We start from the raw sequence: 25,116 nt of genomic DNA on the forward strand, positions 1-25,116 counted from the left end.
AGGCGCACGGATGCTTTCCATCAGGCATGAGACCCAAGATTTCGGCGTTTTTTTGGCAAGGTTAAGATAACGCCCGCGGATCTGAGAGGTAACGGAACTCAACTTTCCTTGAGATTTGATATAAGTTTTCATGTTTTGAACTTTAAAGAGCGTTTTGAAGTCCAGATTCTAACAGTGAATCCTCAAACAAAGCTGAAAGACAAAGTTCAAGATATTTGTTTTACTTGTTAACTATACTGTACGCATTTGATAAATCGCTTTGTTTAAATCGTGTTTCATTTTTGAATGCCTTTATGTTTTCGTAAATCTTTCATTTGGGATATTAGCGATCAGTCAGCGTGACTTGTCATTATCTTTATCTTTTAAACATGACTGGTGGTTATAATTACAATATATGGCTAGCCATGTAAAAATGTTGTTAGCTGAATGACATTAGAATGAGAAATCTCTGACGGCATGTGTTTTTTCTCTATATGATGGATTTATAGAAGGACATTAGACATGACATACAATGTAGCTTTTTTTTTCTTCAAGAGAGAGACAAACTGGATTAAAACAAGCCTGTTTTGTACATCTTTGAGTGTGTGTGTGTGTGTGTGTGTGTGTGTGTGTGCTCAGATGCTTCACATACAGCTAATGCAAGCATTAGTTGTTTGACCATATGTTTCCTAGCAGGAATGCAGAGGTTCAGGGGTCAAGGGCCACTGCTGTGACTTGCCCTATTTGGTTTCACCTTTCTTAAAGAGTTATCTGGAATCCAGTGAGCACAGTACTAACTGGAAAGAAATGATGAATTAATAAAGCTGCTTCAGTTGTGATTAGATCACGCATATATTGAGCAACATGAAAGGATCATATGAAGTAAAGGCTGGGTTTGTCTGAGTTTGTGTGTTGTAAGACAGGGGGTAATAGATACCGGCTGCATTGGACACATGTCTAGACACCCCATAAAACTGGACCAGCTAATTTTCCATTTGACCAACGGCATGTTAGTCAGTCTGGAGGAGGAGCAGAGAGCTCACATTCCTGTTCTTGGAAAGACGCGGTTGTGGTTCGCTGAATATTAGCAAGTTTTGACTTTTCTCAGACACAACAAGCTTAAACGCTGCTAATCAAAACAAAATAAATAGTAGGCAGTCTCTGAGTCTGGACAGCTGTTGCTTGCTGATCACTCACTAAAGGTGAACACTCATTTACTTTCACCTTTCTCAGCTTGTATGCCCAGTCAGCTATAAGTAAGCTATAAGTAGGTAGGCTTCCTCAAAAGTGTAAACACTCTGGCTTTGTTTGTTCAAACCAAGGAGGTCTGTGATTCCTGGAGAAAGCTATACATTAGCATTTCCATACATCTCAATAGCAACTGCTAGGCTAACGAATGACCCCCTCGGATATTTTATTTTGAGCCAATAATGACGCTATAAATGGCATGTGACTAATTACTCTGGAACTATATATGAAGAGTTCATTTGCAAGAACAGATAACATCGTTTTTAACAATTCTCAAAAATCATGTTTTTTTCATTGTGCATTCCAATTAATCTCAATCAAACTGCAGTTGTTGTTTTTTTTACTATCTTAAAAAAAAAAAAAAACATGATAACATAACATTGGGCATAATGGATGTTAGCATTACCTTGGTTAACTTGACAAAAAGCCAATGGTGTTTTTCTATTCTCTTTTGGATTATTGCAGAAAATAAGCTCTGTGGCCAACAAAAATGTATTATTCTTACATGTTTTGTTCATCAAGATAATCTTCACAAACTAACACAACTTTTATAAATTAGGAAGTTGAGGCGCCGACAACCTTGTGGGCAACGCGCTGAAAAACAGTGCCAACTCGAGGACCTTTCCCGATCCAGCCCCCACTTCACTTCCTGTCAACTCTGATCTGTCCTATCATAATAAAGGTGAAAATGCCCAAAAATAAATCTTTAAGTTGAAATACAACAAGTAAAAAGCTAAAGTTAGGCTACGCCATGGTCGCATGACTTCAACTTCACCACTGCTAAGATGACACTGACACATTTTTTAATCTTAATTTAAAATTTACAAGTTAGGATGTTTTAGTTAGAATAGTTTGCAAAAGTGTGAGAATAAACAACAAAGATGTAAACGTAGGCTTGTGAGTAGATGAATTTACCTGTTCAGCGTGATGATGTTTATTGTCTCAGGGAAACTCTGCAACCACCTTTTTTCAAGAAACATCAAAGATTTAAAAATTGGGTATTATTGACGTATTTTATGTTGTAGAATAAAACGCAAAAAAAATAGTTTGAGCTTATGTTCACCATAGACCTTAAGCAAAAATGCATTCAAAACTAAAGGTTTTGAGTGCTGTATATAGGGAGCTTTCAGGCATGAGGTGTTTCTTGTGAGACTGATTAAGAAAAGCGGCAGGGTGAACTTTCGTCTCCATTTCATAAATGCATAGAAAAACCCGGAGAGATCAGCCCTACAGCTGGCTCTAATTACTGCCGGCATTCAGACCCAGCAGTGTAGCAGGGCAAATAATGTCTCCCTCTTTCTGTCTCCTCAGCTGAGTGGGAGCAAGGTGATGCGGTCTCTCCCTCTCTGATGCCAGAATGAGAACTTACACTCGTGGGGCACCAACAGTGTTCCTTATAAGTGCACTGTGGATTCTAGTGTCCCCGGCTCTGGCTAAATTGGACCCCAGTGGAGGCATTCCGTTCCTTGGTGGAAACTACGAGGGAACTCACCCCATGCTGTACTTTGGCCAGGCAGAGGTTGAGGAGCTGCAACAGGCGGCGGTGGGGACGCACAAGGCTTTGGCCCGACAGATCCGGGAGGCCGGGGAGGCCATACTGGAGCGACCGGAGGAGTATCTGCCCCCTTGGAACCCTGCTGATTTTAGTGCCCGCTGGAATGAAGTCTATGGGAACAACTTAGGCCTGCTCTCTATGTTCTGCCTGCTTTACCCACACCGCGCAGGTGCATTGGACGTAGCCAAGGAATACATGGAGCGCATGGCTGCGCAGCCCAACTGGTAAAGTAGTGTGCGTTTGTGTCTGAGCTTATGCATTTAATGTGCTGCTTAGCCTTAAAAAAAGCTGTGCTTGTGAAATGAGTAGGGCAGCACGATATATCGAAATATATCGAAATTGCGATATGCATATCCCAAAGGCATGCGATATCTGAATTATTTTAGGTCGACGCATATAGCAGAGATAGCTTGACGTTAAAAAGACTTCAGTTCAATAAGTTGCAGAAAACAACTCCTTGCTGTCTTGTCTTGCTGTCTGACACACACACACCTGAAGCACGCGCACAAACCGCATCACGGACAGCGTGTGATCTGTTCAGTTTTCTGTGCTCACAGCCGTCGCGCACACACACACACACACACACACACACACACACACACACACACACACACACACACACACACACACACACACACACAGACACACACACAGACAGAGACACGTTTCAAACCCCACGAACCTCGAGTTGATTCATCTTTCACATCTCCTTGTGTTTGAACCGACACACAGAATTATGTCAAAATACCCATCTCGACAGTCATTCTCGTAAACGCAGTAATTTATGTTTTAAATGAAAGTAAACAGCTGAGAAAGAAATCAGATGTGATCCGTGCAGTCGGTCTTAAAGGGACAGCAGCCTATAATTACTTGCTGCTGTCTAAATGTCACCACTATGAATCAAACAACAAAACACAGCTTTAACAATGATGAATCTTAATTTAATTCATAAAGTGACATTTTTATGCAATGCTAAAACTAGTGCTGTCAAACGATTAATCGCATCCAAAATAAAAGTTTTTGTTTACATAATATATGGGTGTGCACTGTGTATATTTATTATGCATATATAAATACATACACATATATGTATATATTTAAGAAAAATGTTGTATTTGTATATTAAATATATTTATATATAATATAAATTATATAAATATATACATGTAAATACATATAATTATTTTAAAATAATATTTTCAAATTAATAAAATATTTACACACAAATTTGGTAATATTCTCTTTCTAATGTTGAGAGTGTTTGTGGTTATGAACTAATATAATACGCACCCAAACTTTATTTCCATTTCCAGTCTGCAGAACCTCATTTGTTACTTTCAGCAAACGTATTTACATTTCTGCATTTGACAGATGTTTTTTATTTTCCAAAGCGACTTGCATAGTATTCAAGGTACACATTTTACTTTATGCTATCTAAAGATGCACTCTGTGTGTGGCAAGATGTTCAAGTAAAGCCAAGTGTGCTGTTCTCAAACCCAGATGAAACACATTAAACACCTTTTATACAGGCCTAGACTACACTTGATGTGTTTTTGTTCAGAAACTATCCCAAATCCAACTGTAACAAAAATCATGCAGTGGGTAAGAAATATAGTTGCTAGGGCCACAGTTACTATTATATAAAAGCATAAAGCATTATTAGTTCTATAAGTATTGTTATATGCCAGTTTAACACATTCCATGTTTCTAATTCCACAATGATTCTCTTTTCAGAAACGTGTGGTTTGAGTTACATGTAGAAATTTTTTTTTATGAGAACGTCTTGATGAATCAGGATTTCTGCGTGAAAACATTTGCACACATGTTTTGTGTATAGCCTGCTTTGTGTTCACTGTCACTGTACCTTTAACGGTCTAGCACTTGATCGTTTTGATAATACTTTTGCAGAAAAATGCTTTTTCAACCATATTGCTTCCTGTACATTATCTCTAAAATGCTGTCAAGCCAAACCTGCCTCTGACACTACAACCACAAAAGCCCTGAATGCAGTGAGTGACAGTTAGACTTGCCTCTGATATGTCTGAACTTGTACCTGATGCTTCTTATGCGCTTACCTTGTCTGTGATATCGCTGCTAAAGTTTATGAAGATCAATATGTTCTGGACTAATATGCATAAAAGTAAAATCTCAGAAATGCTCTGAAAGGGATGGTTCACCCAAAAAAAGAACATTCTGTCTTGATTTATTCACCCTCACATTGTTCCAAACCAGTATGAGGTTGTTGGGTTTTTTTTTTAAAGAATGCGGGTAATCAAACAGTTGCTGGTACCCATTGACTTCCAAGGTATGAAAAAAAATAGTTTGAGTGTCCACATTCTTTAAAATGTTTATTTTTTGTTTTCAGCAGAATAAATTAATTTCTAAAGCTTTGGAACAACTTGAGGATGAGTAAATGATGACACAATTTACATTTTTGGGTGAACTGTCCTTTTAAAGACAGCTCCAAGTTTTGAATGCAGGGCCTTTTAGGAGTTTTGAAGCCCTTGTGATAACCCTCTGAAAGCTTAGACATGTAGCCCATCAAATTTATCAAAGGCTTAATTGCTGTCTCCACAAAATCTGGTTTCCATGCATTTAATAACCAAAACAAAAAATAGCCAATGGATTTAACTTGTTCACAGAACTGCGAATCACATTAACCCAGATTCCACTGTCATCATTTAATTCCGACACATTTGTTCATATTCGGAAAGTGTGTGACCTCTGCCTCTTGCATAACAGGAATTGCAAGATGGGAATCTAACTAGGTTGGGGTGCATCTTCAGTTCTCTTAAACACTTGAGAACGGTTATGGATGGCGTTTGTCTTAATTATACAAGTTAGTTCCTGTCCTTGAATAGGTGGGGGTATGTGACTGTCTTGAGTCATGGCAATGAATCACTGAATCATTCATTCGTCCGATTTATTCAGAAACACAACAGTCTTTATGTCTTTAAATTGTGATGATTCTGTGGAATGATTCATAAGCCAGATTGTTAGGTTGAATATTTGGAGTTATGTTAGAGTGGTTTTTAGTTCTCGTATGTGTGCACAGCTCTTAAACATATTTTCAAGTCCTAAATATTCATAGTGCATGTTTTTCCTTACCTACTCCAGTGTGTTCAGATGTGGCTCAGAATGAGTGCTGGAGTTTCTGTTTAAGATGTGTGGATGGTTGTGTTAACTGCTGCGGTTCTGCACTCTCATTTACACTGCCGCCAGCATGTAGTGGCCAACCAGGACCAGCCTAACACAAACCTCCAGCTTCTGGAACTCATAACGTTGTTGTCATTATTACTCTCCAGAGTGTAGGTATAGATTCAGATCTACAGCATCCACTGCTCTTTAAAATCTTAAATATGAACATTTACATTACATAAATTCTACTTTCTTACCAAAATGACAAATTGCTTTGCTAAATTTACACAAGAAACTCACAGCCCATGCAGGTTTGTAAGCAACTATATCATTTTTTCCCCTCCATTTCACTTCTATATAGTAATACTGTCCTGTGAATTGCAATCGAAATGCACTTCAGTTGTCTCTTAAACGTTGAAATATACTGTAGTGTGGATTAATTAATCCACACTAATCTATATGGACATGGTTTATCTATCTATTAATATGAATCAGCTCTCTTATTAAAAGCAATTGCAATGGTATCAAATATATTACAGTGATAAAACAGTAACATTTGCACCCCAAGCCATATTTCATGTCTGTTGTCATGTTTGGTATGTATTGTATTAGTACATTTGAATATTTAATTATTCTGACAAAGTGCTCTGTCTATTAGGTTCGTGTTTCATAATTCATATAAATTGTTGCACACCTGTCAATTACTGTATGCATTGCTAAAATTTGTTGATATTTACTGCTCTTCTTATTCTTTGCTGAATTAATAGAATCAGGGTTGTTAAAAAAGAACTAGAAAAAAGAAATTCTCACTTTAATGTGTTGCAATTAATTCTCAAAAATGAAGTGATAATAAATAAACATAATTATTCCTAACCACCTATTTGAATGTGGATTTTGTATAAGGAATTTATTCATCTGTCGGAGCAGTTTAATTTTGAAGTACTACCACTAACGCCACTGTAATACAATTTTTTGATTGTCAGTTTAACCAACCTACAGTATTTTTCTCAACAACAACAAAATAAATTCAGTTACCAGTCAGCAGAGAGTTTCTATATATAGCCAGACATGACAAATCTTCTGATCAAAACTTTAATAATTGATAGCAGCAATTACTAATTTTACTGAACCTTTTTTTTTTTTTTATTATTATATAAGAATTTGGTAATCTGACTCTCAATACAAATATCTGTTTAGTTAGCAGACTAGAGCAGATTTCCCCTCAAAAGCCATCCAGAGGCTCACTTATAAAAGCACTGCAATTGTTGTTTTTCTAAGCTCTCTCTCTCTGAAAAATTTATTTGTCTGGCTAAGCAAACACTGTTTGGTTGCTATGAGATGTTGTGTGAGAGTTTCAAGTTTCAAGTTTGTTTGTATAGCGCTTTTTACGATACAAATCGTTGCAAAGCAGCCCTACAGGAAATTAAGTTTCCACAATATATTTATATATTGCAGAACCTTAATATATTTAACTTATGGCAAACTTAGTTAATTCTGTATGCTGTCTGAGCATTGGCATCCTCTGAGGTCCTCTGAGGGGTTGGCATTATCTTTTCTCGGGTGGTCGGTCATCTCAGATCATTTAAGGGTTGGATCCAGACTGAAGCTTCTGTAATTCCTAGTTACCATGGGATGTTAATCAGAAACCGAGAAACAAATAGAGAACATAATTAGCATAGCTGCTTTTTTGTAAAATTGGGGTAATATTTTCGTCATATTTTCTTGACCTGGTAAGAACTCTGCATTGTGCATCTGTAGCTTGTTTATTGAAGATGCAGAACAACCAGCTAGCAGTGCATTACAATAATGCATCAGAAACAGGTAGCATGTTTCGAAGCTTGGCAATGTTTCTAAGATGGAAGAATGCTGTTTTTGTAACATGGGAAATATGATTTTCAAAGGACAAGTTGCTGTCTAATATAACACCCAGATTTTTTACTTTAGAGGACGTAACAGTGCATCCGTCTAGTTGCAAATTGTAATCCAAGAGATTCTGTGTACTGTTTTTTGGTCCAATAAGTAATATCTCTGTCTTATCTGAATTTAATAGGAGGAAATTATTGGTCATCCAATCTTTTACATTTTTTACACAATCTATTAGCTTAGATAGTTGAGAAGTTTCATCTGGTCTTGTTGAGATATATAGTTGAGTATCATCAGCATAACAATGAAAACTAATCCCGTATTTTCTAATAATATTACCAAGGGGCAACATGTTGAAAATAGCAGAGGACCTAGGACCGATCCTTGTGGTACTCCATACTTTACTGGTGATAATTGTGATGACTCTCCTTTTAAATGAACAAAGTGGTAGCGATCGGACAGGTAGGATCTAAACCATCTTAAAGCCTGCCCTTGAATACCAGTATAGTTTTGTAATCGATCTATGAGTGTGTCATGGTCTATAGTGTCGAACGCAGCACTAAGATCAAGTAATACTAGCAATGAGATGCAGCCTTGGTCTGAAGCAAGAAGTCATTTGTAATTTTAACAAGTGCAGTTTCTGTGCTATGGTGAGGCCTGAAACCTGACTGAAATTCTTCATAGAGATCTTTTTTTTTTGCAAGTAGGAGCACAATTGAGCAGACACAACTTTTTCTAAAATTTTAGACATAAACAGAAGATTTGAAATGGGTCTGTAATTTGCCAGTTCATTAGAATCTAGTTATGGTTTCTTAATAAGAGGCTTAATAACCGTCAGCTTGAATGGTTTTGGGACGTGACCTAAATATAACGATGAGTTAATAATATTGAGAAGCGGTTCTTCTGCTACAGGTAACAACTCTTTCACTAGTTTAGTGGGTACAGGATCTAATAAACACGTTGTTGGTTTAGATGCACTGATAAGTTTATTTAGCTCTTCCTGTCCTATAGTTGTAAAGCACTGCAGTTTTTCTTTGGGTGCGATGAATGAAGCTGAAATACTAGACGCAGTAGAATCTACATTTGATATTATATTTCTGATGTGATCTATTTTATCAGTAAAGAAATTCATAAAGTCATTACTATTAAACTGTGAGGGAATATTTAGATCGGGTGGCATGTGTTTATTTGTTAATCTAGCCACTGTGCTAAATAAAAACCTTGGATTGTTTTGGTTATTATCTATGAGTTTGCGGATATGCTCTACCCTGGCAGCTTTTAGAGGCTGTCTATAGCTGGACATACTGTTTTTCCACCCAATTCTAAAAATTCCAAGTTAGTTTTTCTCCATTTGCACTCAAGATTACGAGTTTCTTTCTTGAGAGAATGGGTATAACTGTTGTACCATGGCACAGTACTTTTTTCTCTAACCTTTTTCAATTTGAGGGGGGCAACAGCTTCTAATGTATTAGAGAAGATAGTGCCGATGTTGCTAGTCATTTCGTCTAGTTCATGTGTATTTATGGGTACACAGAGCAGTTGAGATAAATCAGGCAGGTTATTTGTGAATCTGTCTTTGGTGGCTGGAACAATAGTTCTGCCCAGACGATAACGCGGAGCCATATAATTAATATCAGTAATATGCAGCATGCACGATACAAGGAAATGATCAGTAACATCATCACTTTGAGGTACGATATCTATATCGATAAGATCAATTCCATGCGATATAATTAAATCTAGCATATGATTAAAACGATGAGTGGGCCCGGTGACGTTTTGCTCGACTCCAAAAGAGTTTATTAGGTCAGTAAACGCAAGTCCTAACGCATCATTTGTATTATCAGCATGAATGTTAAAATCTCAGACAATTAGCACTTTATCAACATTGACCAATAGATCTGAGAGGAAATCTGCAAATTCTTTTAGGAAATCTGTATATGGCCCTGGCGGTCTATACACAGTAGCTTTAGATTTATTTTGCATATCTAACAGTGTAATATTAAGCAGAAGTATTTTGAATGAGTTAAACCTCCTGTATCCTGTTTTCTGAGTAACATTGAGAATATCACTATATATTGTTGCCACACCGCCGCCACGACCAGTCTGACGGGGCTCATGTTTATAACAGTAGCTTGGTGGAGTAGATTCATTTAGACCAAAATATTCATTTGGTTTAAGCCAGGTTTCAGTCAGGCAGAGTACATCAAAATTATTATCTGTGATAATTTCATTTACAATAACTGCTTTGGGTGCGAGTGATCTAATGTTTAGGAGCCCAAGCTTTAAAAATTGTTTTTGTTCATTTATTTTGCGTTTTTCTGGTTTAATCACAATCAGATTTTTTCTAGATCCTGCATTAAATTTATATTTTGACCTCGCTATTTGGGGAACAGACACAGTCTGTATAGATTGGACAACGCAAGTACTTCTATCTTTTAAGTGGGTAGAACAAAAGTCATCATAGCAGTTATTTGAGAATTGGCTTACTAGTCAGATGGAGCGTAGCGTCCTGGAGATGTTGTCCGACAGGAGTTCTGCTCCGACTCTGCTGGGGTGCAAGCCATCAGCACGGAAAAGCCTAGGACGCTCCCAGAAAAGATTCCAATTATTAACAAAGAGCAGTTTCTGTTCTTTACACCATGACAATAACATTCGTTAAAAGTCTACTGAACCTTTCGTGTCCTCGTCGATACGTGGGAAGCGGTCCTGACACGTTGATCGTCGTCGCGGGCGATGTGCTGCGTACCGTCTCGATCAGGCTCCTGAAGACCCTCTTCAGTGTCTCTGTCTGCCGCAGCTTGGTGTCGTTAACCCCCGCGTGCAGCACGATAGCACCGATGCTCTCTTTGCCCTTCAGGATCGCGGTATCTGCGCAGAAACATCGAGAACACGAGCACTGGGGAAACAGTGAGTGTGCACTTTACCTTTAGCTAACGCAGCACGGACGTGCCGGACGATGGAGTCTCCGACGATCACAGCGTCGCGTTCCGTCTCGCGGAGGGGAGAGGTCGTCGCCGGGGCCTGGCTCGCGTCTTCCGCTGCTGGTGCACCCAGGGTCCGTGGCGTCCCGGCGCCGGAGTGAGGACATCTGGGAAGATTGCGTCCTGGGTGCACAGGGTCTGTGCAGAGAAACACACGGAGTAGAGGTGGTGGTAGTGTTAGCAGCATGCTGTATACTTACCCCGGACTTGTGAGCGTGAGCCCGGGATTTTATTGCTCTCCGCTCTCTCAGCTGGGCCTGCTTCTCCACCAGGTCGCAGATCTGCTTCTCCACGGCCTCCAGCTCCAGCTGCACCGAATGCAGCTCGAATGTGTCCTAACCTGCACTCAAAAGTAGACACAAATCCGCCATTTAAGCAAGTAACAGTGAAACAATGGTAATGTGTCTGAATAGAGTATTAGCAATCTAAGCGAGATTAGCGGCAGCCACGCTGCCGATGCTAACGGGCTATAAGCTAATAGCAGACTCGAGAAATCAAAATAAAACTAGTGATAACAAGGTGCTCTGATTGGTTTTGTTTTAGAATGCTATAGGGGATATATTCACACGTTATAGAAACGAAAATGATAGTGTATAGAATTGTTTTTAAGATAGAAAATAGACGATAAAGAATCAACTCGATGGAGCTCAAACTCAAAACACACAGTCACAAATCAGAGTACGTGTTTCAGAGTGTTAAAGGCAGCTGTTTTGTTTCAGGATGGTGAAAGATGCTCCGTGGGATGAGGTCCCCATAGCTCACTCTCTGGTTGGCTTTGCTACAGCATATGACTTCCTGTACGAGTACCTCAGTAAAGTTCAGCAGGAGCGCTTCCTGCAGGTGATTGGGAATACTTCACGATACATGTATGAGAAATCTTACCACCGCGGCTGGGGATTCCAGTACCTCCACAACCACCAACCCACCAACTGTGTCGCTCTTCTGACTGGCAGCCTCGTGGTCATGAACCAAGGTGAGTCTGGCATTCCTTACAGTGTGAAAGCATCTGCATACCTGTATGTGTGAAGCTCCATCAAGGTGCCTTTAAGGTACGTCACGTCATATGACAGCCATCATGGTAACACCCCAAACACACTTTCTGTGTAGGTTGGGGAGAAAAGGGTTAGATGAACCACCCCATGTTTCTAGATAACAATAAACAAAAGTATTCAAATAACCACAAATTGAAGAAAGATGGATCACTCAATTTATCTCGACTCAAGCACTTGGAGAGAGTTGTCAGCAAAGAAGAGCAAAAAAAGTGTATGCATTTTTGTCAATTGAATTCATCATGTTACTAAACGAATCAGTCTGGTATCTTAATTAAAATAGATAATATTATTACATGTTAATTTAAGTCAGTGTAGGCTACAAAACATGGTCATAATCTTAATCACTGTGTGAAACTCTTTTGTCAAAATTGAGGGTGAGGGATAAAACATTCTGTTGGGGGAAGTTGAGCCAATGGCTTACAGTATTGATATAATAAATTCCTGATTGAATTTATTTATTTATTAGGGCTGTATACCTTGGAGAACCTGGCGATACGATACATACCTCAATACACAGGTCACGATTCGATACGTACCTCGATACAGAGCTGTCTCGATACGATTTGATACAATGTGACACGATTCGATACGATTCAATAAAAATACATGGGCCAGAGCCAATTAGTTAATGCTGAACACATTTACTCAACAAACAGAACTCTGCATTTGTCTTCAATTTATTGAAGACAAAAGTGCATTATAACAAAGTGCATTTTGCTTAAATATTTGCAACTTTAAGTGCTCTGATTAATTGTACACAAATTGTATTAATCTGGAAATTACCACAAGTCAACATTTAACTTTCCAAGGGTACAGTCTGAGCTCACACAAGCACAAAATCTTCTTCTTATTATTCTTAACTTCTTATTAAATCTTCTTATAATTCTTTTTTGTGACACCATGTACTGCCATAACATATGTCACTATGAAATCACTTAAATGCTACATCTTGCTTTAACATTTTCCATGAGTTTTTTTTAAACTCGCGGGCGCCGCTGCGCCCCCTAATGGCTGGGCGGAGTATCGATACTAAGGGCTAGAAAATCGATACTGTATCTTTTTTTATTATATCGGTATGTATCTAAGAATCGATATTTTGAGCACACCCCTATTATTTATATAGTTTAAGCCACACACAAACATGCTTTATATACTGTATATATACATAAATATATATATATATATGTGAAGAGCAGTGTTGGGCAGTAACTAGTAGTAACTTAGTTAATGTAATAATATTACTTTTTGCTGTAACTAGTAGTGTAACTAATTACTAATAAGATTTCAATAATGTAAGTTTTTTAAAGTAAATTACCTTTATGAAAAATTTTCTCTTTTAGCTGAAGGATGAGACTTCCGTTCCTACAGCCGCTAAAATTGAGTGTTGTTACTTTTACCTATGATTGGTCGACTTTATATTATCTCTGCCTCTACGGACAGCATCTGTGTCATGCTGTTCAAAGTAATACACTTGGTGTTGAAATTATGTCCAGAAATGCATCACAAAAACATTTTTAAAAAGTCATGAAAGCACATTTTAAATGTATTTTAATATCAAGCGGAACTGAAATTCTCAGTTTCAGAGCGTTCCTCTCTCAATCTGTGCACATTCTGTTACTCCCACTTGAACTGTCATATGGTTTTTGGAGAAAGTTCAGTGTTCTGCCACCAAACCCCCCCCCCACACACACATTATGAAGATGAAGGGTCTGCCCCCTCGCTCAGCATTCCTGCCTGGAATTTAAGGCTGCTCAGGTTTATTCTGCAGAGCTGAACTTAAGCCTCCGTAATTATTTCTCCAGTGAAGCTGTTCTCCACGTGACTCCAGAACAGATATTTTCCCCGCTCTGTCTTGCTCTTTTGTGTTTCTCTATCTATATTCCTCCCCTGCAGCTATTCATAACATAATCTGTAGTTTTTGGCTCTGAAAGTATGTCCTGGTGTTCTTTTTCCTTTTTGAATCAGCTTCTCTCATATCTGTCCAAATATCACCCCACTCTTCCCAGCATTCCCAGCTCATAGCAGAACATTCTGTATAAAATAACAGCATTGATATACAGTAAATGATGTGGGTTTGTGGAGCTCGGCCTTGATGAAGGAACACCTCCTAAAAGTCTTCTAAAAAAATTCTATCATCTTTCACTCATGTCGTTCCAAACCCATAAGACTTCCTTTCATTTACCGAAAGTCCATGCAACCAAAACTTTGATTCAGCAAAAAGTACAAATAGACATCTGTATGAATGAAGTATGAATTACTTTACTTTTTGATGCATTAAAGTTTTGGTTGCATGGATTCTCAATGGATGGACAAAAATAATGTAAGAATATTTCACATTTCTTCATTGGTATTTAGAAGAGAAACAGAAGTCTTCTGGGCGTGGATCGAAATGAGGGTGAGTAAATGATTACAGAATTTTTGGGTGAACTAACCCTTTAAGCTCAACCTTGTATATACAGAGCTCCTAGTAATCCTTACCAACCCATTTCTACATCTTGCAGGTCAGGGCAGTCAGGAACTTGTGCTTTATTTGCCACTTAAATTTCACTTGGCACTTTATGATGACTGCCTGGTTTTGCAGTTTCATACTTTATTACATGACACATCTGATCTTCAGTCAACCAAAAACAGCCCACATCACACTGTTTTGGTCTCCCTTCACTTCATCTGTAGCTCCCTATATCAGACTCAAGGCTCTAATTTTGGCCATGAGAACTACCACTAGAACAGCACTCTCCTACCTCAGCTGCACAGTACTGCGTCTGTATTCCTGGAGGTTCCATCACAACAAGATACAAAGTCTCTTTCCAGAATACTCTCACATTTACTCTGTGGTGGAACGAGCTTCCAACCTTCACCTGATCTACTGAGACCATCACAGCTCTTAAGAAGACACTCCTTTGAAATTACTGTTGACTTTTGAGAATGTGATTACTTAGTATTTTATGGAACTTTAACTGTACACTCTTAAACATACTCTTCTTCACAGCGATGCCATAGAAGAACCATTTTTGGTTCCACAAAGAGCCATTCAGTCAAAAGTTCTTTAAAGAACCATCTCTTCCTTACCTTTTTATAATCGGAAGAACCTTCTTTCGCCACAAAGAACTTTTGTGAAACAGAAAGGTTCTTCAGATGTTAAAGCTTCTTTTTGGAACCATTTAGACAAAAAGGTTCTTCTATGGCATCGTGAAGTACATTTATTTTTAAGAGTGTAATTTTCAATAGAAATTACATTGTCAGTAATGCCGTATTTAAAAGACAATAGCAGTAAATATGGAATTATGGTAGCATAATTTTTTAGTTTAGGGCACTACCACTAGAACAGCAGTGGTATGCTGCGGCGCCCGGGGAGCAGTTGGGGGTTCGGTGCCTTGCTCAAGGGCACCTCAGTCGTGGTATTGAGGGTGGAGAGAGCGCTGGACATTCATTCCCCCCATCTACAATCCCTGCCGGCCCGAGACTCGAACCCGCAACCTTTGGATTACGAGCCCGACTCTCTAACCATTAGGCCACGACTTCCCCACAGGGGAGAGCGCGAATGCAGTCCCCCACTACCATAAATTATGCAGTCGAGATTCCCACATTTGGGGAATTCGCAGGGGTCAGCACGACCGGAGTGCAATGGCCAAGCCTCGCCCTGGGTGAACTGCCTTCTTGATCATGGTGTCTCCCCTGTTCTGCTCAATCGGTGTAATTCTTCCCACAGTACAGTAAAAATCATATGAAATAAAGAGCAGATCATTTTGATATCAAGAAAGAGACATCTAAAAGATATTAAACCAGAGATACATTCATAAATTGCAACCATTGGCAATTTAGCACCCATATAAAGGTTGAATGTGGGGCCAGGTCTGTGAATTATATACAAATGTCAAAAGGATAAAAGTGGTCTCTTAAGACATAAAGTCCCAATGACCATCAAGGATTATAAGCAGATGTTACACTGCTTTTTTACACAAGGGTAGGAAACGTCAACAATGCTTGCAACGAGTCTGTAACACATGTATGTTGGAAATAGTGCTGTCAAACAATTAATCGCGATTAATCCAAAAAAAAAAAAAAAATTATTTACATATGTGTGTGTACTGTGTATATTTATTATGTATATATAAATACAAACACATATATGTATATATTTATGATATATGTTATATTTGTATATTAAATATATTTATATATAATATAAATTATATAAATATATACATGTAAATACATGTACATATTTTCAAAATATATACTGTATGTGTGTGTATTTATATGTACATATAAATATACACAGTACACACACATATATTATGTAAACAAAAACTATTTTGGATGTGATTAATCGCGATTAATCATTTGACAGCACTAATTGGAATACAAGTGATAACTTTGAAAATATGGTTTCAAATATTGACTTCAAGTCAAGTGCGTTGAGCTGTATTGTACATTGTACTCTGGTTATATACTGCACATTTAGTCAAATATACACAGTACACAAACAGTAAAAATAGCATAAGTGGTGTGGTGGTGGTACGACTCTCCAAACATAACGTTCTCAACCATGCCTTCATTGAGCTCAAAATTACATGACTAATATTTGAACAAACTATGTACTTTTTTGTGAAATGTAACAGAAAAAGACTGTATTAGAAGAAAAAACTACTGTCATTCATGGAAATGTAAAAACATATGAAGAGTTCAGATGCAAAAGCCTCTAAGCACGTCTGACGTTTTTCTTTAAAACGAGCATTTCTTTCTGGCTACTTCGTATAGGTTTCTGTGTAAGTGAAGTGACATACTGCCAAGTATGGTGACCCATACTCAGAATTCGTGCTCTGCATTTAACCCATCCAACGTGCGCACACACAGCAGTGAACACACACACACCGTGAACACACACCCGGAGCAGTGGGCAGCCATTTATGCTGCAGCGCCCGGGGAGCAGTTGGGGGTTCGGTGCCTTGCTCAAGGGCACCTCAGTCGTGGTATTGAGGGTGGAGAGAGCGCTGGACATTCACTCCCCCCACCTACAATCCCTGCCGGCCCGAGACTCGAACCCGCAACCTTTGGATTACAAGTCCGACTCTCTAACCATTAGGCCACGACTTCCCCAAAGTACTGGTACTTCTCAATGGCTTGAGGCTGGCATTTAGCGCATTTGAAGTGAAAGTACTTGATGAACATATACTATGTGTGGAGAGCATTCACTCAGTATCATTATCTAATTTTTGACCAAGATGGCTTTTAGAGCCTTTTGCATCTGAACTCTTCATATATAACATGTAAAAAGAAATGAAAATGAGGAAATGATTTTAGATTAGGCTTTGTGGCATGAAGGGTGTTTTCTAGTCTGGATGTTTGTGGTGTGATAGGATTACTCAATAAACTGATGAGCTGTGGTCTAAATATTTACGTGGTTCTTCTCATACTCACCCAAGCATGCAGGCAGAGGAAGTGGAAGTACATTTGAAACATTTTCCTGAAATGTAAGTCTTGCTGTGCATAGGTGGTGTTATATTAAGAGTTTAGCTCAAATTAGTACAGGAATTCACAAAGGTTTACTGAGGTTTTGCAGAGATTCTTAGTGTCTGTGTGTCTACTGATTCCCGGGGTCATAATTACAACTTGTACAATTCATCATTTATACCATCAAACGTAACTTGATGAGTTTAAAGTGATGTGGTTTCTGTATGATCTCTCTATGCTGAAATGAGCTAGATGTAATTGCTAACAACTGCTTTTTGCTGACACAAGCCCATTTACAGCAGTACATGCACATGAGAAAACTATTTGTAGAAAGCAGTACTCTGAAACATTGTGTAAAAACTGAGTGCTCCTTACACCATTTAAGGAATTCAATTGTTTACCCATGTTATGACTGATGTCTTTATATGGATAAACAAACATATTATGGACATTTTTGGATTTGTTTCACCTTAGGCAATCGAAAAAGTCTCTTGCATGTAAATATACAAATTGCAATGCTGTTCAAGATCAAGAAAACATGTGCTGCATATTCAAAGTTGAAAAGAGAAACAAACTTTTTTTTTTCCTGAAGATGCCAATTTTTTAGAAAATGCTGATTGTCAAGTAGTGTCGCAACTTTCATGTGTTCAGTTGCTGCTTTGGTTTCCCTAGTTCCTCAATTAGGTCATTTGTTTCTATATAGCTTTCTATTAGTTCCTTGCTTCTGATTAATTTCACCTGTGTCCTGTAATCCTTAAATATTTTCTGTGTTTCTTTAAATAAACTACCTCTAGCTATTAGCTCCATTAATTGTTACAATGTTACAAAAAAATTATATTTAAAAATAAATTCTGTTTGGATTTTAAATAAATCCTTAACCAAAAGGAATTATGGTTTCCACAAAAATATTAAGCAACACAACTCTTTTCATCCCAATAATAAGAAGAAATGTTTCTTGAGCAGAATGATTTCTGAATTATCATGTCACACTGAAGACTGGAGAAATGATGCTGAAAATTCTGCTTCGACATCACCAATGAATAAATTACATTTAAAAATAATTATTTTAAATTGTAATAATATTTCACAATATTACTGTTGTTACTCTATTTTAATGCATCATTAGAGAACATAATAATAGTGTTCAGTAGAGAATATAATGGAGAATTAATTATTTTTTTAATGGTAGTGTTTGTTTATTTCAGTTTTTTTTTTTTTTTGCTGCATTGAATTAAATATGTTAACAGATAATGTCCAAAGTAGAGCTGTCAAATGATTAATCGTGATTAATCGCATGCAAAATAAAAGTTTTTGTTTGCATAATATATGTGTGTATACTGTGTATATTTATTATGTATATATATAAATACAAACACATGCATGGATATATTTAAGAAAATTTTTTATATAGTAAATATATTTATATATAATATAAGAATATGAATATATAAACGTAAATATTTTTTAAATATATACTGTATGTGTGTGTATTTACATATACATAATAAATGTACATAGTACACATACATGTAAACCAAAACTTTTATTTTTGATGCGATTAATCATTTGACAGCACTAGGCCAAAGTGCACCAAATTTCATCATATTTATGAAAACTGCCACAACGAATTGTTCTCTATGCTGCCATTTTTACTACTTTGCTCTGTATTTCAGGATACCTCCAGGAAGCATACCTCTGGACAAAACAGGCTCTTGCCATCATGGAAAAGTCCATGGTGCTTCTCCAAGATGTGACTGATGGGTCTCTGTATGAGGGTGTAGCGTATGGGACGTACACCACTCGTTCACTCTTTCAGTACATGTTTTTGGTACAGAGGCACTTTGATATCGGCCACTTCAGTCACCCCTGGCTGCACAAACACTTTGCATTTCTCTACAGGACAGTGTTGCCTGGTAAGACCTTGCTTTGCTTCATTCTGTGACTAGTACAAGCACAGCATTTAGAGGTGTCATATTGCAAATATTTTGATATTTCATTTCTTTACCCGAAGTCCAATTAAAAGTGTTTTTGTGTGCAAAAAGGTCATAATTTCCTCCCTCTGTCCGATCCACATGGAAAATGTTGCTGCTGTTGTAAGATTTTGAAAATGAGTAACAGTGTTGGCTTTATGTGGGCTGCAGTTTTGCCGTTCGGTCCAGTGTATTTTGTGCAAAGCCTTCATTACGATTTGACAGATTAACAATAAATGCATCTTCAGTTTTGAAAGTTACAGTATGTTTTGGTTGCTTTCGTTTTTTGACCTTTTATTTTAATTTAAAAATTTTAAAATGTTACTAGCAGACAATTGTGGTAATAAAGTGCTTTGTGCACGCCAGTCATACTACAGTAATAAACTCCTTTTACAGATCAGTTGCCTGGTCTCACCTTGAAACGATAAACAGGTAACCTGGCCAGCACCAAAAGTTCAGACTGTGAATTGTAATTGCAACAATAGCTCTCTGTGCACATCAAAGAGCTCAGAGCCGTCAAGCTGTTTGTGTGTGTCCACAGACAAATCAGGTTTGGACAGTTTGCAACCTCCTGCCAAAAGCCATTTTATTGTAGTAGAAACCAAAACCTTAAGCAAAAAATCAGGAGATGGAGAGGGTTAGCAGTCACAATCAGTCTATCCCCTCTGGGAATGCACACAGATGCAGTACTGTTAGGACTATATGGCCTCTTCTTAGCCGTTTTTGTATTTGTATCAGTATAGCTAGTACTCTAGTTTCTCTGTGGAAACTAAAACAAACCGGTGAAAATACTAACATCAAACGCTCATTAGTTAAATGCTCCCCTCTAAAGACAGTGCTTACTGCTGTCGTTCTTTTTTACACAAAAGTGATTCATTCTAGCTAAATATTTTCTAGTGGTTGCTAGGTTTAATGTCCCTTTTCACAGTAAACTGCTGTTCTTCCTTTAATCTTCATCCAGCTGCGTTAATTAAAAAGTGTTTACTTCGACAGCAGACAAACAAGCTTCTACTCACCGGCTGAAAATAAACACTTATCGTGCCGTTTGTAGGAAACAAAAAGAACACATTCTTTTTAGTTGACCTACTCTTTCACACTCGTATTAGGTTTTGAATGTTTCAATGTTTTTTTTTTTTGCTCCTGTAGGTTTTCAGAGAACTGTTGCAATCGCAGATTCCAACTATAACTGGTTCTATGGGCCAGAGAGTCAGTTGGTGTTTTTGGATCGGTATGTCTTGCGAAATGGCAGCGGGAACTGGCTGGCTGAGGTAATCAGACAGAATCGAGTTCTGGAGGGCCCGGGGCAGGCTGGCAGGGGTCAGCGCTGGTGCACGCTGCACACAGAGTTCCTCTGGTGAGATTTGTTGGGTTCCTGACCATAGAACTTCTAACTTTTTTGCAAACATTTTTTCTAGTTTCTTAACATTTTTGATTAAGTGCGGTGACTTTTGTGTTGCTCTACTGTGAAATTTATGTTGTATTGTCTTTCGTGAGAAACCGCATTTTGAAACAAGTCACTGAAATTCAGGGGATGAATAAAGTTACTAACTATATCTAACTATATTCAATTTTAGTTTTGAATACTGTGTATTTAACCATCAAAGATGTATGCTTTGATTTTGGTAGATTGATTTTTTAAATTTTTAGATAAAGATTGATGATATGGTTCCCTATTAAATGTGTTTGTAAAAAGCTGTTAATCCCTGGTCATCATGATGTTTCAGGGTAGATGTCAATGTTGCAAAAATTTCACCTTTGTCGTACTTACATTTTCAGGTAATTTGACTTTCTTTAGAAGCAATGCTAGTCACAATAATTTTATTTACATACATTGGTGTGAAAAAGTGTTGGCCCCCTTCCTGATTTAATTTTTTTTTTGCATGTTTGTCACACTTTAATGTTTCAGATCATCAAACTAATTTAAATCAAAGATAACACAAGTAAACACAACATGCGGTTTTTGAATGAAGTTTTTTTTTATGAAGGGAAAACAAAATCCAAACCCACATGGCCTTGTGTGAAAAAGTGCTTGCCCCCTAAACCTAATAACTGGTTGGGCCACCCTTAGCAGCAACAACTGCAATCAAGCGTTTGCGATAACTTGCAATGAGTCTGTTACAGCGCTGTGGAAAATTTGGCCGACTCATCTTGGCAGAATTGTTGTAATTCAGCCACATTGGAGGGTTTTCCAGCATGAACCGCCTTTTTAAGGTCATGCCACAGCATCTCAATAGGATTCGGGTCAGGACTTTGACTAGGCCACTCCGAAGTCTTCATTTTGTTTTTCTTCAGCCATTCAGAGGTGGATTTGCTGGTGTGTTTTAGATCATTGTCCTGCTGCAGAACCCAAGTTCGCTTCAGCTTGAGGTCACGAACAGATGGCTGGACATTGTCCTTCAGGATGTTTTGGTAGACAGCTGAATTCATGGTTCCATTTATCACAGCAAGTCTTCCAGGTCCTGAAGCAGCAAAACAGCCCCAGACCATCACACTACCACCACCATATTTTACTGTTGGTATGATGTTCTTTTTCTGAAATGCTGTGTTACTTTTACGCCAGATGTAATGGGACACACACCTTCCAAAAAGTTCAACTTTTGTCTCGTCAGTCCACAGAGTATTTTCCCAAAAGTCTTGGGGATCGTCAAGATGTTTTCTGGCAAAACTGAGACGAGACTTTGTTCTTTTTGCTCAGCAGCGGTTTTCGTCTTGGAACTCTGCCATGCAGGCCATTTTTGCCCCGTCTCTTTCTTATGGTGGAGTCATGAACACTGACCTTAACTGAGGCAAGTGAGGCCTGCAGTTCTTTAGATGTTGTTGTGGGGTCTTTTGTGACCTCTTGGATGAGTCGTCGCTGCGCTCTTGGGGTAATTTTGGTCAGCCGGCCACTCCTGGGAAGGTTCACCACTGTTCCATGTTTTCTCCATTTGTGGATAATGGCTCTCACTGTGGTTCGCTGGAGTCCCAAAAACTTTAGAAATGGCTTTATAACCTTTTCCAGACTGATAGATCTCAATTACTTCTTTCTCATTTCTTCCTGAATTTCTTTGGATCTCAACATGACGTGTAGCTTTTGAGGATCTTTTGGTCTACTTCACTTTGTCAGGCAGGTCCTATTTAAGTGATTTCTTGATTGCGAACAGGTGTGGCAGTAATCAGGCCTGGGTGTGGCTAGAGAAACTGAACTCAGGTGTGATAAACCACAGGTATGCACGCACTTTTTCACACAGGGCCATGTGGGTTTGGATTTTGTTTTCCCTTCATAATAAAAAACTTCATTCAAAAACTGCATGTTGTGTTTACTTGTGTTATCTTTGATTAATATTTTAATTAGTTTGATGATCTGAAACATTAAAGTGTGATAAACATGCAATAAAATAAAAAATCAGGAAGGGGGCCAAGACCTTTTCACACCACTGTATATGTGACCCTGGACCACAAAGCCAGTCTTAAGTCGCTGGGGTATATTTATAGCAATAGCCATAAATATGGGTCAAAATTATAGATTTTTCTTTTATGCCAAAAATCATTAGGCTATTAAGTAAAGATGTCTATGTACAAGTCTATGTACAAAAAGGCCACTAGACAAAACCTGAGAAAAATTGGTACACAGCAAATGCACCCGTTTATTACTATTATTTTACTTTTTATGTAGAGATAATTAAATGTTCAGTTTTAGACTTGTTTGGGATTAAAATGAAATGATATGCACGTGCCACTTGATGTGAAAAGGTCAAACTGAAACCAGTCAGGTTTCTGATTATCCAAGAACTAGAATTTTCTGTATTGTGGCTTAACTGACTCTTTCTATGTACTTCTCCCACTGTCTAGGTATGATGCCAGTCTGCAGCCCACCCCACCTCCTGATTATGGTGCATCCCACCTCCATTATTTCGAAGACTGGGGAGTGGTGACCTACGGAAGTGCCCTGCCTGCTGGGAGAAACCACACATTTCTGTCCTTCAAGTCGGGCAAGCTCGGGGGACGTGCTATTTTCGACATGGTTCACCAAAACAAATACAAAGACTGGATCAAAGGGTGGCAGAACTTTAACGCGGGCCACGAGCATCCGGACCAGAACTCCTTTACCTTTGCTCCGAATGGAGTCCCGTTTATCACAGAGGCATTGTACGGTCCCAAATACACCTCTCTCAACAATGCCATCATGTTTGGGCCTGCCGTGTCAGAGAGCTGCTTTGCACCATGGGAAGGCCAAGTTACTGAGGCTTGTAACTCTAAATGGCTTAAGTACAAGCACGGTCAAGCGGCAGACTGCCAGGGGCAGGTGGAGGCGGCTCTGGAGCAGCAGGGCATGGTGTTTATTCGTGGGGAGGGTCACGGCGCTTACAACCCTGAGCTGAAGATCAAGAGCTTTCAAAGGAACTTACTGCTGCTTCATCCTCAGCTGCTGCTGATGGTCGACAACATTCAGCTGCATTTAGGCAGCGTGACACGCAGCATGAGCGCCTTCTTCCACAACACAGACATGCCCTTTCAGGAAACCCAAGTTGACGGAGTTCACGGTGCTCTGATCAGACACGGAAACGAAACGTCCAAGATGTTCTGGTTGGACGATACGGGTAGCAGTGAAAAGGCAACAGTGGGATATAGGAGGTACCCCCGTGGATACCCCTATAGCGGTTCGAATTATGTAAATGTGACCATGCCACTGAGGTACCCTACCAGCAGAGTGGCCTACATCTTCTTCGCATCCGGAGTGGATGTTCAGAGTTTCAGCGTGCACGGAGACTCGGAAACACTGGACATCTACCTGGCCACCGGAGATCACACCTACACTGTCTATTTGTACACAGATGTGGGTCCCACCAAGCCTATGGCCATGGTGTTGATGGACCAAAAGAAAGTAGTGTTTGAAAGGACAGCAGGGACAAATGAGCAGCCCTTGGAGGAGGTAGAGGAATACGTTAATGTTGTGGAGGACAATTTGCAGCATGTCAAACCAGTCTTCCAGCAGCTGGAGAGGCACATCCTTTCACGGGTTCTCAACACGGACAGTTTCCACAAAACTGCAGAGCGCCTCCTCAAGTCCTCAGACAAGAGGAAGACCCCAGGGACTGTGGAGAAGATGTTTTCCCTTTCTAAGAAGCAAGGGAAGGGGAAGGGAGGCAAGAAAGCAAGCTTTTCCAACAGCCTCCCAGACATCTTTGCTCAGATTGAGGCAAGGGAGAAGAAGGAGAGGCAGAGGACGATGAAGCGCGTCTACGAGGAGCCTCCGGAGGAGGCAGACAGCGACTCAAGGGCATTCATCGACTACAGCGACTTACGAAAGGGCAGGAAAGCGGGATTTGTCAAGGGGCGGAAATTCAAAGAAGTACGTGTGGGGGCTACGGCAGAGAGTGACAATATTTTTAACGCCACCTCGTACATTCGCCTTTTCCTGATTTTAAATATAGCCACTTTCTTCGTCCTGCTGGCGGTGCTGTTGAAACGCTTCCAGAGGGCGCAGAGTTTGCATACGCAGCGTTGCCTTTACTGCGTCCTCCTCATAGACAGCTTCATCCTGCTCTGTCTGTACTCCTCCTGCTCTCAGACGCAGTGCTGACTAACATCATCACTGTGAGACATTCAGAATGGCGCAAAATACCAGCTATTTTGACACCAACACTATGGCAGAATATCCCTGTTTGCAGCAGCAGTGCATCCAAGCGATGGCATGTGGCTCTTTCTCACAGACTCGTCACGGTCTCATCTTTACTGTGAGACCCATGGAAGTGTCTTTATTCAGCACAGCTCTCAGTCATTGCTAGCAAACAGGTGTCTGGGAAAAGTTTATTCCGTATAGGAATTAATAGATGTTGCAAAGAGAGCCGGCCCACCTCAGATCAAAAGCTTTTGTGGAGCTTTGAAATTGT

General features: G+C 39.1%; 1 protein-coding gene across 2 annotated transcripts; it reads left to right on the top strand.

Annotated features, from left to right (window-relative positions):
* LOC306843838 (dermatan-sulfate epimerase-like) lies at positions 1-24,806 on the top strand (the record flags this gene model as incomplete). 2 transcript variants are annotated; one of them, XM_079375523.1, is made up of 7 exons in its annotated part: positions 1-88; positions 1,787-1,909; positions 2,539-3,006; positions 11,487-11,740; positions 18,947-19,186; positions 20,390-20,597; positions 23,075-24,806. In XM_079375523.1, exons 3-7 carry the CDS (start codon positions 2,585-2,587, stop codon positions 24,804-24,806), a joined length of 2,856 nt encoding a protein of 951 aa, XP_079231649.1. In that variant the 5' UTR covers positions 1-88; positions 1,787-1,909; positions 2,539-2,584. The 2 variants fall into 2 exon arrangements, with proteins under 2 accessions (XP_079231649.1, XP_079231650.1); XM_079375524.1 differs by lacking the exon at positions 1,787-1,909.
* Between the last annotated feature and the right edge of the window lie 310 nt (positions 24,807-25,116).

This window comes from Barbus barbus (assembly GCF_936440315.1).
Source record: "Barbus barbus genome assembly, chromosome: 24".
Lineage (NCBI taxonomy): Eukaryota > Metazoa > Chordata > Actinopteri > Cypriniformes > Cyprinidae > Barbus > Barbus barbus.